This window comes from Anabrus simplex, chromosome 9 (assembly GCF_040414725.1).
Source record: "Anabrus simplex isolate iqAnaSimp1 chromosome 9, ASM4041472v1, whole genome shotgun sequence".
Classification (NCBI taxonomy): Eukaryota; Metazoa; Arthropoda; class Insecta; order Orthoptera; family Tettigoniidae; genus Anabrus; species Anabrus simplex.
This window is the reverse complement of record NC_090273.1, coordinates 84658530-84678627: the sequence shown is the minus strand read 5'-3', so window position 1 is coordinate 84678627 and position 20098 is coordinate 84658530. Positions and strand designations below refer to the sequence as shown.

Below are 20098 nucleotides of genomic sequence, written 5' to 3'. Positions count from 1 at the left end.
GAAATACCACTTTCATGAGCTACTCGCCGAAGCGACTTATGTGGACTGACCTGGAGTCTTGCCTGTATTTCTTCTAACCTCTCCCGTGTGAGAGCTGTTCTCCTGTGTTTCTTTTTCTTATTGCCTACGGAACCAGTACTACGCCACTTGTAAACGAGCTGATGCACGTAACGTTTTAATGGTACTGTCGCACCGGGAAATTGTCTACAGAATTTTCGAAGGCACGTTTTAATTGGCTTCTTCTGCTTGTGCAGATAACACTCGACCAAAAATATTCTTTGCTCTATAGTGTATTTAACCATTGTGATAATAACCTCACAACACACCGATAGTTTCTAGCGAACTGTGGGACAAAGTGCTAAACAGCTGCGCGCTGGCAGTGAACACTTCTTATCTCGCCAGTGTTGACAGAAGCCATATGGCGCTTGCTCTGGACTTCCCATGGCATGCAAGCAGTAGTCTGAACACTTAAATTATTCTCCCTGTATTTCTAATGTTATTCCATATGAATCTGGGCTTTGGTAATTAATTCTAGGTCCATCATTTTATCTGTTCAGTTGTGATTGGTAGGATATCAACTGAATTAGTTTCTTCATCTTCTGCACTATGGTCCAGGGCAAGTCATTGCAGGTCTGAAGGCTCACCGCTCTGCTCTCCTCCCCTCGTCTGGTGATTTTTCCACTCTGTTCCACCATACCTTCAGCCGCCTGCTCTATCTTGATCCAAGAACTTGCCGTTGTTTCACAGCAGTTATCTTGTTAAGTTTTTCTACTATGTGTAATTCTGACTGTGATAATGAGGATGTTCCTCATACGCTGCCACCAGGAATACCAGGAAAATTACTTGGCAACAAAGACTTGGATAAGCAGTGTAAAGGTATTATTACACATGTGCACAAGTTTTTCAAATCTTTGTCTGATAATCCAGACATTTTAGATACTGCTTATTTCAAGCAAGTTCAAAAACTGACTGGAGACACATGTGAAGTAGGTAAAACTACTGTTCATAACATTATAAATGCATAAATCTGTTCTTAGTTTTTATGATCATAGACGGTATCCAACAGCCGTGTAGGTCAGACTCGATTTAGTTGAAGAAATTAACTTTCAGTGTTACATATCTTGAAGTATGGGTTGTAGTTTTTGATGAAAACTTGTGCATGCGCAATATTCTTCGTAAAATGAATGCTGTAAAGAATTATGCTCTTGGTAGACCTACATCTTATTAGATTGAACGTATGTGAACCAAAACCACTGCAGGAAAATGATTTGGCAAGATTCACATGAACAAGGTGGACTAGAGGTGCCAGTAGAAAGAAGAGATAGGATCATCATACATCATTTTGGATTGGCAGGAACAGAATTTCCAAAGGAATGTAAATAGGTATTTCGCTCTAACAAATGCTTGCTAAATTTGGATTATCACAATGAAGTGAGCTACTGTATTTAAGGAGCGGTTTTGTTGTCTTCCTAATGTTTCTGGCAGAAAGCTCCATTTTTGTGTAATGAATAGAGCCCGGATTTCCATGCACTATCAAATCTCAAAATATGCATCCATTCATGCACTATCATATAGCAAAACATGCACATTAAAAGTGGAAAATATGCACTATCAAAAGTCAGTTCAACATGGTTACATTTTCAGTTCCTCTTGAAACATTCAAAGAAGTTCGCAGTTGAAGAATGGTTTGCTTTTTATAGAACTTTACAGCACACGATGAGCTTGACCAGGTCCTTTCTCACTTAACATTGCAACTATCAAATGGGAAACATATCGACCTGCTGAGTCCGTATTTTCGTCCCGGAAGCCTATATGTTTGAGTCTCCCAAGTCGTTTCGAATTTCACCTAAAACCTACTTGGCGAAGTCATAAAATAATATTCACGTAAACAAAGTAAGTTTGAAGTTGCCTCTTTTCAAAAATGATTTCCATATTTCTAAATAATATTAATTGAAGATTTAAAAAGTAGCATAAATAAATAAAAATCTGCTTTTCTGTACCTGTGCATATGGTATTTTAAGATGTTTTCTTAAGGTTTTTGGATCTGGGATATCATGTTTCATATACTTCACTAAAATTGATTTCAATACAGGATTTGCTAGTTTTTCAAGCAGTATTTTCCCCCCACTAGAGCATCACATAAATCCATAAAAATGGCTTTGAGCCTGGCTTAGCTGGTGGTGTGGTAATAAATGTTTGGACATATTCAGTTTTGGTTTTCTTTAATTGTTTCATTTTTGCGGTGTGTGAAATGGAACGTACTGCATATGTTGATCAACCTGAAATTTTTTCAATATTTATTCTTCGAACGAAACGTGTGTCGTTCTTTTTACGTGTGGATTTTCCAGAAACAGTAATATTTAAATAAAGTAGGTCACTGTCTAGCTTAAGGTGCTAATATAAATATTTAAAAGAAAATAAACGATTAAAGAGAAGTAAAAGAATTCACGTGTACTTACATCATTATTGCAACAATCCAATAAACTGCATTGCCATTCGTTCTTAGGAATTCTTTTCCTTAGACACGAGATCTCTTCTTACACTTCTAACAGGCGACATAAAAATATCATTTCACAATACAGTTCAACACAAAACTGCAATCTGCAGTGTGCATGAGTGCTGCTTCCCAATTGCCCTCTTTGTTTCAATCATTTTGGCTTGAGATGTGTGACGAGTGAGAGTTCTGGGTAGGAAATTCCAGGTTAATAGCGGAAAAGGGTTCAGTGCAAAACCAAGGTTTGTAAGCTACTATCTCAGTAATGCAGCATCACATAAATGTGATACAAGTTTTTTTTTTTTTTCGTCTAACATAGACGAAAATCGTGAGCTGTCATTTAGTAATTCCCAAATTACGGTTCAATTTATAGCAATTTATATTGGAATACCTTATTTCTAAGAATTACGGCGTACGTCAACGTTTACTCAAGCAACGGATAAGAAAGTGCTTGGCTAATTGGATTACAGGACCTATACGGTACGTATTAACTTTCGTTGTCAGGTTGGATGCCATGACTACATTCTATTTCTCTCCGTATCTCAATAATAGACATAACGTGGGAAAACAGTCCCAAATTCTGCAAACCAACATTTATAAAACTCATTATCATGCAACGTAAAATTATATATGCGCCAAAATCACAAGAAAAGCCATATTATGCAAATTAACGTTCAAATATTCGTTATTAAATCCAAAAATCTTCAAAATATGCATTATGCATGCATTTTCTCCCAAAAAGGCCAAAACGTGCAAATATGCACGGAAAAAGAACGCTTATTTGGAATTGTTAAGTCATAAAATGAATATTTGCAAAGTTTGAGAAGTGTAAGTAGCTTATTTAAAAAACATGCATTTGCATGAAAATCCAGGCTCTAGTAATGAATAATGCAAGATATCGTTCAGTTCATGCAAACAGAATCCCATGTTCAAACTGGATGAAGATAGACATTCAAGAGTGGCTCAGAAACATGATGTAACATTCAGAGTAGAAGAAACCAGGGATGAGTTGTTAAATAAACCAAAAATCAAGAACGTGCTGAAAGTATGAGTTTGATAAAATAGCACAATGAATGGGTCACAAGATCATTTGTTTGCCTCATACCATGCTCAATACAATCTAATAGAACTGATCTGGGTGCAAGTCAAAGGTGAGGTAGCTGTTCAGCACAAAACTTTTAAAATAGCAGATGTTGAGAAACTGTTCCTTGATGCCGTTGGCAGTGTGACTGGTGGCTATTATTGATTTGGCAAAGTGACTACAGGGGACTGGATGAAATGTGTCCTACATGCACAGCCTTACAAGGAGAAGACTATTGCAGGCAGTGTGTTTGTGATACGGCGATTGAACCAGTTGCAATACATCTGACAGAAGATGGTTCCGATGACAGTTTTTCTGATAATCAGACTCCCATGACGAGTGAAGTACATATCATGCATGTCTTGCTTCTTTGTTGTACAATTAATACCAATGGATGTGGAAATAATAAAGTGAATCTGTGCAAAATACTACGTTCCTCTTTTCGATTGTGCTCAATTCAGTGAGTGTGCTCAATTCTGTTTCAGTCGTTGATAGTTTTTGTCATGCTGTACCCTTAACTGAATCGAAACTGACGTACGCTTATTGTATTTAAGTATCATATAATTAAACATTTTTAATATACACTGGACCTGACTAAGTAATTTTGATGTTTTTACTGATAAATGTAAGTGATTTTTATGCATTTTAAGTGTGAAGATTGTCATCATAAGACGTGTCTGTCTCGGTGCGAGGTAAAGCAAATTTTTTGTTTTGTTTTTAAATTTTTTTAATATAAGTGTAAAGTTAATGTATTATAAATAAGCCCTTCAGGCCACTCCTGTGTATCATCATCATCATCATCATCATCAATGTCCCACTCCAGTCGCCCAGGTGTGGTTAACAAGCCTCCTCCACTCCTTTCTGTCCTTTCACTTTTCCTGCTCCATTACTTCCGCCACATTCAATTTAGCTTCTCTAATGTCCTTCCAGATCTGATCCATCCACCTTCTTCTCGGTCTTCCAGCTGATCTCTTTCCCTTCTTGCTATCCTTGCTATCCTTCCTACTCTTTCCTGTGTACAAATGCCAGGTAATTCCTTGTCTCAGGATTGCTGGCGGTGTGGTTCAAATCCATGGTTCCTAAATCTAGGAGTGACTTGAACACATTAATGCACATGGCTAAACACATAGTCCTACAAGAACGATGCATTTAAAAAAAACAGCACATTTCCTTGTGAACACTGATCTAAGAAGAGACATATAGACATATTACCTGCTAATATGAACAGGTTTGGTAACTTTTAAGCATAGTGCAGGCCGGGCTGAGTGGCTCAGACGGTTAAGGCACTGGCCTTCTAACCCCAACTTGGCAGGTTCGATCCTGGCTCAGTCCAGTGGTATTTGAAGGTGCTCAAATACGACAGCCTTGTGTCAGATTTACTGGCACGTAAAAGATCTCATGTGGGACTAAATTCCGGCACCTCAGCGTCTCCGAAGACCGTAAAAAAGTAGTTAGTGGGACGTAAAGCAAATAGCATTATTATATTATTATTATTATTATTATTATTATTATAGTGCAGAGCAAGAGACAGAGAAGGAAAATTAGCTCAACTGGACAACGCCACACTGACTATGCGTGACCTGCAATGTTTTTTCTCGTAGTATCCTCATTAACAGCAGCCAGGTCACTGTATAGATCTTGGTAAAATTTGGTGGCCGTTATACCAATATCACTTCTTGCAGTTTGGAAAACACCATTAAGTTCTTACAGACACGCTATGAATTTCTTACATTGAATTGTATTGCATATAGATCATTTTATTGATGTATTTTGTTCAAGCGCTTCCCTGGTTGCATTTATGGTTCCTGATTGTAGGAAATATCTTATACTCCTTTTGTCAGTTAGTCCATCTCTACATATTCAATCCTGTTCTTTTGTGCATTCAATCATAGTTCTGATGTCCTGAGGTAAATGGTGGATGGATGAGGCAAAATTAGAAGTTAAGAAAATAGAGTACCTAGGTACTATAAGTGGAAATGGAAAATGGTCAGAACAAATAAAAAGACTGCATTGTCAGCTATTAACATGTTGGATAAAAAGATTCCAAACACTGATTACAGGGGTGTATTAGAATCAAAGGTACAGTACTGTATTGTACGGAGCAGAGGTCCGGGGAATTGAAGAGAGTTTCTACATTTGAGGTAATCACAAGTAAATTTGCTAAATTAACAATTGGACTACCCAATTGTACAGCCAGTTGTGGAGTAAGAATGATGTGCAATGATATAAGCCTACAGGGAGATATTGTTTCACATTGTAAAAATACATCACTAGCAGAATTTTGTAATTTGAGAGAATGAGGAAAAATACAGATAATATAACAAAAAGGGAAATGAGGGAAATAACAAGGTGGTTAATGGGAGTACACAAAAATAAAGCATACAGACAGAACAGGGATGATAACACATGTTTATTATGGGCACATCTTATAAAAGATTGTTTAGAGACAAATGAAATAGAGAAATTTATGGATGAGGAGGATAGGAGGAAAATTGATAATAAAACTCAGTTGTATACCGTTGTAAAGTTATTGAACAGAAAGTGTATGCACCCGGGAAGAATTGCTAAATTATTCAACTTTATCGAGGGAATAGGAGGAATAAATTGATAGAGGTTAGAATTGATAAATGCTAGTTAGTGACAGAATTGTACCTAAGATAACCTAGACAATATACCTTTGTTGAAGTCTAGAGCTATTAGGTACATAGGTTATACTTATAGCACATAAATAATGAACCATCATATTCTATTTAAATTGCATGTTTTGATAATATAGAAGTTCTGTTTTTTTATTTTATTTTATTTAAGTTCCACTTATTAACATAATGTTTCTAATGTTCATTTCAGGACATTCTTTCTCTGTTCAATTTCTAAATCATTTAAGTTTTAAATTGGTTTTTGATGTTTTCCAGACACTTCTTTATTTGTGCTTTCTTTGTGTTTTATAATTATGCTATAGGATATAAACTTTTGTACACTTCATGTATCTATATATATAAAAGCAAGTCGGTTTGGAGCGATATATATATATAGGTATAAAAATGAAAACAGACGTGAATTAATGAGACACTTCCAGAAATCTCAGAAATTTGAAACTTGGTAACGGAGAAGCTTATGACCCCAGCATCCCCAGAAAAATAGGGCTTCAAATTTTGGGCTCAACATATGAACGCAGTAGTATAATTTATCCAAAGCGACAACCTATAGGTTCCATGAGCTTAAAAACCATTCGTGAATTTCCTAATTTTATCCCCCTTCCCCCCAAATCAAGATGGCGGCACAATCTGCCAGGCGAGCCAAGGAATTGAAATTTGGCGAAATTCTAGCTTTTATGTATAGACAAGAGGTTCCACCTTATCAATACAATTTTTATTGTTGTAAGAATTAACTTACAGGACCGGTTTTGACTTTTAAATAGTCATCATCAGCTGTATATGAATACCTTTACATTTGTGTCAAGCATTAGTTAATATGTCCTTTCTTAAAGGGAGATTCCATAAGGAAGCATCATGTCTAAGTGTCCAAATTGGGCATGTTAAATGTGAAATGGTTATATATGGACACTTAGACATAATGCTTCCTTATGGCATCTCCCTTTATGAAAGGACATATTAACTAATGCTTGACACAAATGTAAAGGTATTCATGTACAGCTGATGATGACTATTTAAAAATTTGAAACCGGTCCTGTAAGTTAATTCTTACAATAATAAAAATTGTATTGATAAGGTGGAACATTTTCTTGTCTATACATACGTGAACTATCAATACGGAAATGAAACTAGTAAATCAAGATTATAGCTTTTAGCCTGTAACCAACGGAAAAATTCCAAGATGTTCAAATTTTCCACTTTTTACCCCCAAAAATATTGAAATATAGAGGCAATTTTAATGACTGTGCAGACATTCCTTTTTGAGCTATTTCTTGGCTAAACGATAAGTCCTATCACAAAACATGGTACAATCTCCGTTCCATTTGGAGTGATCTACAACTTTGGTTCTATGACATTTTGTCGTATCTCTCTCTCCCTTATAATTTAGATTTGGCTGTATTTCTGGATTGTTAAAAAATTTGGTGATTTTTCCACGTATATTTCATTGTTTGACACGCTTATAAGAAGGTCATCAAGTTTAGATGCGCACATTGGCACGATCAGAGGCCATATGTGAACTAAATTCATGATTCTAGCTTATACATAAGTATATAAAAAAATAAATTAGCGTTAAAAATGTACTCAAATTTCACCCTATTCAAAGTTTCAAGCTCAATTTAACCCATGAATATGGGAGATAAGAGAAAATGTTTTAGAACCAAACATGTAGAAGGATAAAAGGGACGTCTAATAGCGCAAAGTGATTGTTAATATCATGTATCGTGTAGGAGTAGTGAATCTCGCAGTGGAGGTATGCACTTTAATAAATTTAATGAATTCTCAATTACGGTGTGTAAAGTAATTTATTTAGAAATCCGTATACGATGTAAAAAACCGTAGCGAAGCACAGGCACATTTGTTAGTCAAAAATAAGAAAAGATTACAATAAACAATACCCTTTCCGTGATCTGTGGTTTCAGAGATTATGGGAGATGGTTATCATTCTTTGTGTACCCATCTGGCAACCTATATTCCATCCTTTTCTTTTAGAAATGAGAGTTCATTGCTGAGATATTTTGTCTAAGTATAAATTATGCAAACCTCCATCCTTAGTCCATAGCCATATGGTCCTATATTCTCCTCTTCCATGGTTCTGTGCCCTAATTTTGCTTTAAAGCCACCCGTCACAATAATCCATGGTGTTTTGAGAGCATTGATGGTTGAATTTGATTGATTGTAGAAATTTTCTATTTTGTCATCACAGCTTGTCTTCATTGCATAAACTTGGATTAGTGTTTTGTTAATTCAGCTTTGCAATCTAGGGTTATTCTTAGAAGAGCAATTCTATCTATGATTCCTTTGAATTGCTTGATGTAATTTCTCCATTTTTTGTTAACTAAGAATCTGACATGATATTCAGTGCTGTTGTTTTTGCAGAAAAGTATATTGTCACTGCAGTCTTTCCAAGACTGCTTCTTCACTGCCTCTGACTTGGGATATTCCAATAATATCCCAAGAAATCTTTTCCAAAGCTTTTGCTGATTCTTTGATTCTTTCTTCAGTTTTCATAGTTCTTATATTTTAGTGTGGCCACATTCAGTTCAATTTGTCATTTTACAAGTTGATTTGTTCGTAGGTACAACAGTCTAAATCATACTAATGCATGAATTTTGTACTACAATTGACACCTGAGTGTTCTTGACTAATTGCAAACGGGTATTCATTGCAAATATGACATGTTGTGTTGGTGGTGTAATTTAAGTGCAATTCTGTGATGCTATGAAGGTAATCCCAAAAATGTCCATTTTTTTAAATAAATACATAGACCTGTTTATTTCTACAATGGTTTACATCATTTTACAGCTTGAACATTTAGCTATTTTTCTACATAGTCACCATTTCAATCGATGCATTTTTGTAGACGCTGTGACAGTTTTTGTATGCCCATGTCATACCAGCTCGCCGCCATGCTGTTTAGGAAGTTGTGAAGCTCATTTTTCACCTCGTCATCGGTGCTGAATCGCTTTCCAGCCAAATGTTCTTTCAACTTAGGGAACAAATGATAGTCACTGGGTGCCAAGTTGGGACTATCGGGTGGGTGGGTGATGGTCCACTGAAACTGTTGCAGGAGAACAACGGTTTGCTAGGCGACGTGCGGGTGAGCGTTGTCATGCAGAATGTTTACGTCCTTCCTCAACATTCCTCTTCTCCGGTTCTGAATTGCCTGTCTTGAGTTTTTTCAGGGTCTCGCAGTACCTGTCAGCGTTAATTGTGGTCCCAGCGGACATAAAGTCAACCAACAATACCCCTTTTCGATTCCAGAACACAGTTGTAATGACTTTACTGGCAGACTGTGTTTGCTTGAATTTCCACGCCTTTGGCGAAGAGGGATGCCGCCACTGGCGTGATTGTTGCTTGGTCTCGGGTGTAAAGTGAAACGCCCAGGACAGTTGAGTCGAAAAGTTTCCCTGTTTGGCTGCATAGCATTGAAGAAATGCACAGGAAGAATCAACTAGTTCCCACATGTGGTTTTCATTCAGCATGCATGGCACCCATCTTGCGCACACCTTCCGGTATTTCAACTTTTCCGTTAAAATTCTGTGAGCGGCTCTTTGGGAAACCTCAGGAACCAAAGTGCATAGACCATCCAGGGTGATCCGCCGATCTTCACGCATGATTTGCTCAACCTTCACGACTGTCTCAACGGAAATTGACGGCCTCCCGCTCCTTTGTTCATTGTGAATTTCAGTCCGACCGGCTGCAAACTCTCTACACCACTTATGAACATTTTTAACATCCATACACGACTCGCCATACACTTCCATCAGTTGGTGATGTATTTCAATCGGTTCAGTACCTTTTGCATTAAAAAAACGAATAACTACGTGCACTTCGCACTTGGCGGTAACATCCAATGGGAGCTCCATACTCAACAGCTACCAAGCCAAGACCAAGTACGCATGTTTATATGCGAGTGCGGAAGCACCCTTTACAGTATCGTGACCAACAGCCACAGGAACAGAGTTCTGTATTTATAAAAAAATAGGAGATCTTATTTTTGAGATTACCCTCATAGATTCTAGAAGTTCTGGTACCATATCATAATTGTGCATTTTATCATTGCATACAAAACTTTCTTTCTTTTCAATTCCATTGTTTCTCTTCTTAGGTCTGCAAGGAAGGTGCCTGGGTAGAGAACAAAGGAGCCCTGCTGACATTCCACTACCGTGAAACGCCTATGGGTCTGAGACCAGAGATGGTGGCTAAAGCACGGGAATTAATCATTAAGGCAGGTTTTAAAGCTGGAGATGCTCACTGTGCCATTGAAGCCAAGCCGCCCGTTCAGTGGAACAAAGGACGAGCTTCTTTGTATATCTTGCGCACAGCTTTTGGTGTTGATTGGAGTGAGCGAATACGTATTATCTATGCAGGTGATGATGTCACCGATGAGGATGCTATGGAGGTAAAAATTCCACCTGTCATTAAATCAAGTCCCTTGCCTTCCCTTATATCTGAATCTTTAACTTCCTTAAGAATTATCTAATTTAGATCCTGTTTTCGAAAGGGAATACTTTTATAAGGTTTCTTTTTATTTGATATAATGTAGTCAAGTTGCAAAATTTTGTTAATATTTCACATTGTTGGTTATGGCTAATGTAATTAAATGTTTCCGTTTGGAAATAGGTTTCGCACTGTCGAGTCAATCATATATATAGTCAAGGAATGAGTTATTTACAGAAACATATAGGTATTGTCAGAATGATGGAATTGTTGTTGAGTACCAGTATTGTCATAATATGCTTCCAATTTTGTGACTAGTTGACAAGCATTTCTCTTCAAAGTTTATAATTTTCATGTTCTGTATGATGACAGTATAATTATTGTAGACAAATGAGGTAATCCACCTAATCACTACAGTATAAAATTAGTACTTCAATTTATTTTAATCTTGGTACTAGTTTCGATCTATTGATATTAGGCCATCATCAGCCATAAGATTTTGAAACACTTAAAAAACTAATTAGCCATACTGTAACAAAAATGGCAGAATAAGAAACAGGATACTACAAAGGGAACAGAGGGGAAAAAAACCTTTGATAACAACAGAGATGTTACAGAAAAAGGAAGAAAGGAGACAACAGTAGTTAAGTAATGTATTGTAGATTAAATAATAAGCTAAGAAGAGTGGCACAAAATGCTACAGGTCGTCTGTTTTAAGGGTAGTTTCCCCACCCTCATGACAGTAGATTGCTCTATCCCATTGCTCACTCATCCACCCTCAACAGAGACCATTGGCAAGATGGGGGGAGGGAGGGGGGTATGTTATACTGGGAGTCACCTGGTCGACTCCTTTGCTTTTTATTTCTACTGGTACTGTCATATTTCTCTACTTTTGTCCTTTATAAATCTAGTGTTAATATTTTCACTTGTACTCACTCACTCACTCACTCACTCACTCATTCACTCCGTAGGCTTCTGCGGGTCGTGAAGTTCCCGTGCCGATCTCGCAATCCTCTTCCATACTTTTCGCTCTTGAGCCAGCTCTTCCCAGTTATCAGTTATCTCACAATCCTCTTCCATACTTTTTGATCTTGAGCCTGCTCTTCCCAGTTATCAATTTGGGGGGTCCAGCATACCTTGTTGATCTCCTTTTTCCAGGTGCTTCGGGGTCTTCCTGAAGGTCTTTCCCCATTAAGAGATCCCTTGTATAGATCTACTGGTGCTCTGTTATCCTGCATCCTCAGTACATGTCCAGTCCGGCGCAGTCTGTTGGATTCTATCACACCCATTATAGTGTGTTGTTGAGAAAGGGTGTAATCTCATCAAGATCTTTTCTGCCAGCTTTGAGAGATAGGATCGAACCATGGGCCAAATATTTTTCTATAAACTTTATTCTCAAAAACTTGCAACGGCTGCTGCTCTTTCTTGGTTATACTCCATGTCTTAGGACCATGCAGAAGTAACGTGGTCGAATGATTCTATTGTAGATAATCATTTTTGCATTCCTTGTTAAAAACTTGGAGCTTAATATAGGACTCATAGTGTAAAATGCCTTATTTGCATTCTTAATTCTAGCTTGGTGTTCCTGTTGCCTTTGGTTTTGCTCATCGATTAATACACCAAGGAATTTAAAATTCCTCTACTCTTTTAAATATATATTTCCTAATATTCAAAGGCAATCTGTCAACCTCCTCATGATTCGTTCTCTGTATAGCCATGTAATGTGTCTAATCATCATTTACCCATAAGCCATTTTTTGCTGCAATTTCCTCTAGTTCCACAAATAACTGATTTCTAATTCATTGCAGCCAATAAGAACTTGTCCTGTTAGTTGAAATTTATAATGGATTCTTCCCACTGTCTGGATTATCCAAATCTGTCATTTTCAAAGTGACAGTCCTCGGTTCTTCTTTTCTTCAGCAACCACGTTCTTACATGTTCTTTTTTATTTATTGAGTTTAAAATGACAGATTCTAAAAATTCACATTGGGCCACTGTATATGAGTGTATTTACAGTAATATGATTGGGGAGGCAGGCATCATTGTAGTGGGATCACAGTTAATAATGCAGATAACAATACTTGCAAAAAATGCTGAAGATCTACAAACATTTCTAAACTGTGTGGTTGAATAACGTGCTGCAACAGATCTGTGTTTAAACACAAAAAAGACCAAAGTAATGGTCATAAGCAAACATGCCATTCAACCTGTTAATTTGACAGTAGCTCGCACATTTAAGTATTTCGGCTGCATACTTGATCACAGCTGGAACAATGCTGTTAAAATTAGGTCAAGGGAATTAGCAGACTCCTCTGTAACAGGGACTTAATCTCAGTCTCCATTTACTTTGGTGTCAATGTATTCTCTTGTCTTATTTTATGGTGCTGAGACATGGACCCTAACAGAGAACACCACCAAAATACTTAGATCCTTTTAGATGTGGCATTACCGATGCTTGATCATAATATTATGGATTAGTAGAATATGTAGCAGTGAAGTACTCTTACACCGGAATAAAGAGTTAAAAGGTCATGCACAACACCAAAAAGAAGTAACTTGAGAGCTTTGGCCATATATTTTGAAGTGATAAGTATAGCTGCTTCAGTTTATCTTGCAAGGTAGAATTCAAGGAACAAGAATTAGGGGAAGAAGGAGAATATCTTGATTATGGAATCTACAAGAATGGTATGGACTGGTACCTCCACTCTTTTCCGAGTTGCTGAGAATAAGAATCAGAATCGGATCACCCTAATGCCAGTCGACGCAAGACGAAGAAGAAGACTGATTCCTAGCTGCAAGGTGGACAGCACACACATCACACGTATCCAACCATAGCTGAACATACATCACAATGCAGACAAATGAAACAGAATTCCTAGCCTCTATCTATCACCTTCACCTTAGAAGAATTGGAGAAACCCTAGAAATTTAAAAACACCTGAATAGCATGAACAGAGGTTAGGAATTATGGCTACCTAATTTCTGGAACCAAGCTTCTGAAGGACAGGAGAAGTGCTGCACCACCCGATCCCGCACTTTTTGTGCTCAGTCCGACCTCAGTGTATAAAATACTCCTGCCTTTCTCTCTGCTAATCAGTCAGCCTAGATAAAGCCTACTGTAATTATGGCAAAATGTTGGCCACTTACCAACCCAGGATGTGCTATAACAGTTTGAAGCACCATTGCTAACAGCATTGACTCTAGTCACAAAAGTTTAAGAAGCAGGATCTTTAAATGTTACTGTTGATGTGGTATCAAATCATTCCAACAATATTTATGCTAGAAATTAAGAATTCGCGTATAAAGTGAGAAAATCCGTAGCCAAAAAATGTTTTATGTAGGGTTTTCCATCAAGAATTTACATAATTTCTTTGCTCATATATTTCATTCATACTGGACTGGAACATTTATTGGTTATTCCCTTACTTTGAATGGAGGTACACATGTTGATACATCTATACATTTAGCTGTAGAGTATCTTTCTTTCATCAATAAGTACTTGGTGGGACGTAAAAACAATAACAGTAGTAGTAAAAGTATCTTTCTTTGTTTATATACAGTAATTTGGTTCTTATTTTTAGCTTTCATTGTTTGTTACTTCCATGTCAGTAAATTATTGTTAGTGTAAATAGTTATATTGCAAATGTCAGTCATTACTCGTCGTCATACCGATAGCAACAGATTGTAGCAATACAGTAAAACCTCGTTAATTCAAAGTCGTTGGGACTCAAAATTTGGACTTCCAATTACGTGATTTCGAATTAACCACCAAATGGTAATTCAGAAGTGCCAACCCTTGCTGCGTTACAAAATATTCTAAGGCCCATTACTGCATGCAGTTAATCTTGATTCATAGTTTAAACCTTTCAAATGCCATGAAAAAAAGTATTTTCAAAATGTATCCAACAAGGTGCATTTACAATGTTCAAATAATGCACTTGGATGAATCACTGACAAACATAACCTCACACAACGAAAGAAAAGGGAAGAGGATAAATTATGCTGGTTCCCCTGTGCAAATGCATTATTTTTTTGATTACTGTACTATTGGCATTTTTAGATGCCTTGTTCTTGCATGGAAAGTACCCAACGCCCTTAAAACATTGTGGCTTATCGAACTTTCCTATGACAAGGGGATAAAGTTTCTCGCTTCTGTGTGCATTGCAACACAGTACAATGACTCCCACCTTTGTACGATTCCTCGGCTGGCACTTTCCCCTTTAAAACCATAGAACAGTTTGGGCTAGGCATTAAAAGAAAGCAATGCAGTTTCACCGGCAATGACATTATCGTTCGGTGTCTACGAATTGATTATATGAGCCACGCTTTTTTGTCAACTGTCGGCATCGCCAGTGTTTGCGGATTCTGTTTTTCCGCACACTGCCTGCTGCATGATATTACGCTGTTCCTTAAAATGTTGAATACAAAAGAATTCCGATTTCATTCAGCTTAGCAGTTTGTGATTAGTACCATCGTGGGGGGGGAAATGGAAAAGAAAAAAAAAAAGAAATTTTTAAATCAAGGGATTTTGAATTATCGAGGTTCTACTGTATTGTGCTAGATATTACAGTGGTCACATTCTGTTGCGTGCCTAAATCCTCTCCATTCGCCTTGTTTTTAAAATATATATATATATTTTTTTTTTTAAGTTCCGTTTGGGCCTGCTATGGACCACATGGTTCTTATAAAAAAAAAATCTATTTGCAAATGAGGTGTCTACCTCGGTGGCAAATGGTACACTAAAATACATTATTGTCAAGCACTAAATTTTAAATTAACAAGAGACGAAGAAAATTTTCCTAGAATACAATATTATACAATTTACGCTAATAATTTGTTCTATTAAACACACACATCATCCTTAATAAATTTATATTGTTTACAAAATTCTACTTATATCATCTTACAAACATAGTCAACTCATATACAGTATGTGAAAATACTTCTAATAATAATATACAACTGTTATAAGATTAAAATTAACATTGAATTTATTTACATATTTATATTTTACCCATTTTGGAACTTAAGTAGCATAACGACCTGCTGCGTCTTAACCAGAGCCCCTTTTGCCACCACTTTTCAGAGTTCCTGAAGGGCCTTCACAGCTACCGTAGCGGTCCCAGGGCCCTCGAAGTCCCCACTGTACTTCACCCCTACTTGGGCTGTCCAAACTCCATAGACCAGGGGATGGAATTAATTTAATCACACACATTTTTTATTTACAATATCCTGCACTGGTCGAATGCCCTCTAACATTTCATTTATTTTCTCTGTTGTTGTTTATTCTCTTCTTGAATATCTGTACAGATTTTGGAAAAGGATCAAACACTATCCCTGTTAAACTGTTCCACTCCTTCACGCCCTTCCCAATGAATGAAAATTTACCCCAATCGCTTCTGCTAAAATTCCTTCTAATTTTGTACTTGTGGTCAGTTCTACCAATATAATTATTTTCCAACTGAAGCCTCTCACGGATATCTCTCCATGCTTCTTCTCCTGTATAGGCTCTATATAATCCTATAAGTCTAGTTTTCTCCCTTCTCTTAAAGTTTCCCGACCAAGTTCCTTTAACATTTCTGATACACTACTCTTTCTCCTGAAATCCCCTGTTACAAACCTTGCTGCTTTCCTCTGCACACCATCTAGTTCTTTTATTAGGTATTCTTGGTGAGGATCCCAAACACTGTTTGCATATTCCAATAATGGACGAACCATACTTAAGTAACTTTTTTTCTTTTAATTCTTTGTTGCATCCTTTAAGTAGCCTCATTATGACATGTAACGATCTGTATGCTTTCCCAACAATGTCATCAACATGACCCTTCCAGTGCAAATTACTTTCAAATCTCACACCTAAGTATTTGCACTTGCCATCTTTTGGGATAACTACCTCATCCAAAGTATATTCAAATTCAGTTTTAAAGCTCCTGTTTGTAAATGTTGTAACAGTTGATTTGCCTCCATTAATCTTCATATTATTTTCTTCAACCCATTCTTGGATACTCTCAAGGTCCCTTTGTAATTCTGAGCAATCCTCAATGTTATTTATTTCCCTATACACAATTGTCATCTGCATACAATCTTATTTTCGATGTTATATTGTTCCCTAAATCATTTACGTATATTAAGAAAAGTAATAGACCGATTATACTACCCTGTGCAATTCCCTTCCAAACTTTCTCTTCCTGTGATATATTATTTCCTACTTTGACTTTCTGAACCCTTGAATTTAGAAATGTTCTTATCCAACGTATAACCCTTACGTCCAATCCTATTCCCTCCAATTTCTTTAATAATAATCCATGTTCCACTCTATCAAAGGCTTTGGAAAGATCTATGGCTATGCAATCTAACTGGCCTCCTGAATCCAACTGATCTGATATGTCCTGCTGAAATCCCACCAATTGTGCCTCGCAAGAAAATTTCTTTCTAAATCCATACTGGCTCCTCATGAACCAATTTTTATCATCACATATCCCTCTGATGTACTTTGATATTAAACTCTCCAGTATTTTACAAACTATTCTGGTCAGGCTGATTGGTCTGTAGTTCTCTGGTTTCCTTTTATCACCCTTTCCTTTATAAATTGGTATTATTATAGATTCCTTCCATTCCTTTGGTATTACACTATTATTTATGACATAGTCAAAGAGAAATTTTAAATAAGGCACTATATACCACCCCATTGTCTTTAATACCTTCCCAGTAATTTGATCACTTCTTGCTGCTTTTCCTTGCTGAAGCAGTTGGAATTCTCTGAAGATATCATTTGTGAATGAGAAGCTTCTTGTTTCCCTATGTCTCTCTCCCTCTCTATCTTCTGTTATGGTTTCCAAGTCCTGACAATCATCTTCTGAATCTCTGAATTCCCTACTAAAGAGGTTTGCTTTCTCAGTATCTGTTAAATAGTGTTCACCCCCTTCTCCCACCATTGTAGGAATTTGGATTCCTTTTCCTTTTTGATTCCTAATATATGAATACAGCTTTTTCCATTTCCCTTTGTGGTCATTACCCTCTTGAAGAATGCCATTCTTATAATTATCTTTTGCTTCCTCTTTTACTCTATTCAGTTCCCTCATTAGCTGTTTTCTAGTTTCTCTATTCTCCCTACCCTCTTTGATTTTCCTGTTTACTATTCTACATTTTCTTTTTAATTTTCTTATTTCCCTTGTATAATAAACAGGGTCTGAGGTCATTTTACCCTTCTTAACAGGTACAAATCTCTTCTCTCCTTCCCAAATGATTCCTTTAAATTTAGCCCAAAGTGTATCCACATTACTCCCTTCACTTACCCAACAAGTGAATTGTGATTTAAGGTAAGTCCCAAATTCATCAACTTTAGTTTTTCTGTACAATTTCTTGTCTTCTGTGACCCTCTTATTAAGCCTTTTTGGTACCAGTCCTACATCCATTATTACAGCCTTATGGTCACCTATTCCTTCAATTACCTCAGTTTTATCAACAATTTCCCATGGTTTAACCAAGACTACATCTAGTAAGTTATTGAGACGAGTCGGTTCTCTAGCAGCTTTCTTCTTTGACCAGTACTCCTTCATTCTTGCACTGTGAATGTCTTTTCGCTCCTGAGTCCATTTTACACCTCCTCCCAGACATAATGTTTTATCTGTTAGTGACTGGAGAGAGTTTGATGTTCTGATCAACGTTCTGTACCTATTCCTGTCATAAATTTCACTGGGAACAATATCCAATTCTTGAAGGTATTTTCTGACAAGTCTTGCCCAATTGGCATTAATCGTTTTCCCTCTAGAAATGGTGTGGAAGATTCTGGAGGTGAGCCTCTGATTGTCCATTCTTATGACATGACCATAGAAGTTCAATCTCCTCTTCCTCATAGATTTTATGCTCTTCAATTGTTGGTACAGTTCGTTGTTGTGCCTGATTCTGTATTTGCCTTCTTTAATAGGGCCCATGATTTTTCTCAGGATCTTCCTTTCCTTCAACTCCAGTTTTCTAAGTTGCCCTTTTCTTGCCATGTTTAGGCATTCTGAGGCATATAGTACTGACGGTCTCACTACAGTAGTGTAATGCCTGATTTCGAGGTTAAGGGAGAGGGATTTGGATTTGTACATACTCTTACATAGGTGGTAGGCGCTTTCCAATTTGATGCATCTGCTGTTCATGGCCTGATCTTCATTCATGTTTGGTGTTATCCCTTCTCCTAGGTATTTGAAGGAGTTAGTCCTTTGTACTGTTTTGTCACTCAGTGGGATTGATTTGGGTGCATCTTTAATGTTCGTGATAAACTGTGTTTTGATGATGGCGATCTTCAGCCCTACTTTAGCTGCTTTGTGGTCGAGAGAGGATAGTTGATGGATAGCTTCCTCCACACGGGATGCCAGGAGTGTAAGGTCGTCTGCGAAGGCTAAACAGTTGACTGTTAACTTGTCTTTCTTGTAGCCTATTCTCAATCCAGAGTCATCCTTTATCATTTTCATCCACTCATGAATGACTTTTTCGAGTAGGCAGTTAAAGAGGATTGGAGATAGGCCATCCCCTTGTCTAACACCTGTTTTGATCTCAAAGCTCTGGGATAGTTACTTTCACTAGATTCAAGGTTTTCTTATCTAGTCCCAGTTCAGCAAGTGCCTGGAAGAGTGACTCTCTATCTACTGAATCGTAGGCCTTCTGAAAGTCAACAAATGTTGCCACGTAGGGTGAGGCGCTTATGTTTTTGTAAGTGATGATGGTTTTGAGGTTCAGGATTTGTTTGGCTAATGACCTTGACTTGCGAAACCCAGCCTGGTACTCTCCGATGCAGGAGTCTAGTTGAGCCTCTACTCTTGTGAGTAATACTTTGGAGAGTATCTTATACGTCACTGATACCCTCTGTAGTTGTCGAGATCTGATTTGTCGCCTTTTTTGTGTAACAGGTGGATGATAGCTGAGGTCCAGTCGCTAGGTAATGCTTCTGTCACCCAGATATTAGATATGATTTCACATATACATCGGATTGACTCCTCATCAGCGTATTTCCAGAGCTCTGCTATGATTCCATCCTCACCCGCTGCTTTTGTTACATTTCAATTCTGAAATGGCTTTCTGGATCTCTCCCTTTGTTGGTGGGAGAGAGTCCGACTTAGTAACATTCTGAGGTTTGAAATGCAGTTTCTCCTTGGATTCCTTTGAATTTAGAAGGTTGTTGAAATACTCTGCTAGAACTGTGGTGTACTCTTCATTGTTCATTTTTAGCTTTCCGTCAGCTCTCCGAAGGGAAGTGTAGGGGCTGAGTAGGGTGTTATTTGAGATTTAAAAGTTTGGTAGAAGTCTCTAGTGTTTCTTTGAAAATCCCTCTCTGCTTGTTCAATGATATCTTTATTGTACTGCCTCTTGGTGTTCCTGATAATTTTAGTAGCAGTTTTCCTAACTTCTAAGAAGTTTTTATGGTTATCCAGACTTTTGTTACGG

At 37.3% G+C, this 20098-nt stretch overlaps 1 protein-coding gene across 1 annotated transcript in view; it reads left to right on the top strand.

Moving 5' to 3' along the window:
* Positions 1 to 20098, top strand: part of Tps1 (Trehalose-6-phosphate synthase 1) — a 223393-nt gene that overhangs the window by 181660 nt on the left and 21635 nt on the right. The window contains exon 14 of the mRNA XM_067153704.2: positions 10338 to 10631. Within this exon, the coding sequence (XP_067009805.1) occupies positions 10338 to 10631 (294 nt within the window). The remainder of the gene's footprint in view (positions 1 to 10337; positions 10632 to 20098) is intronic.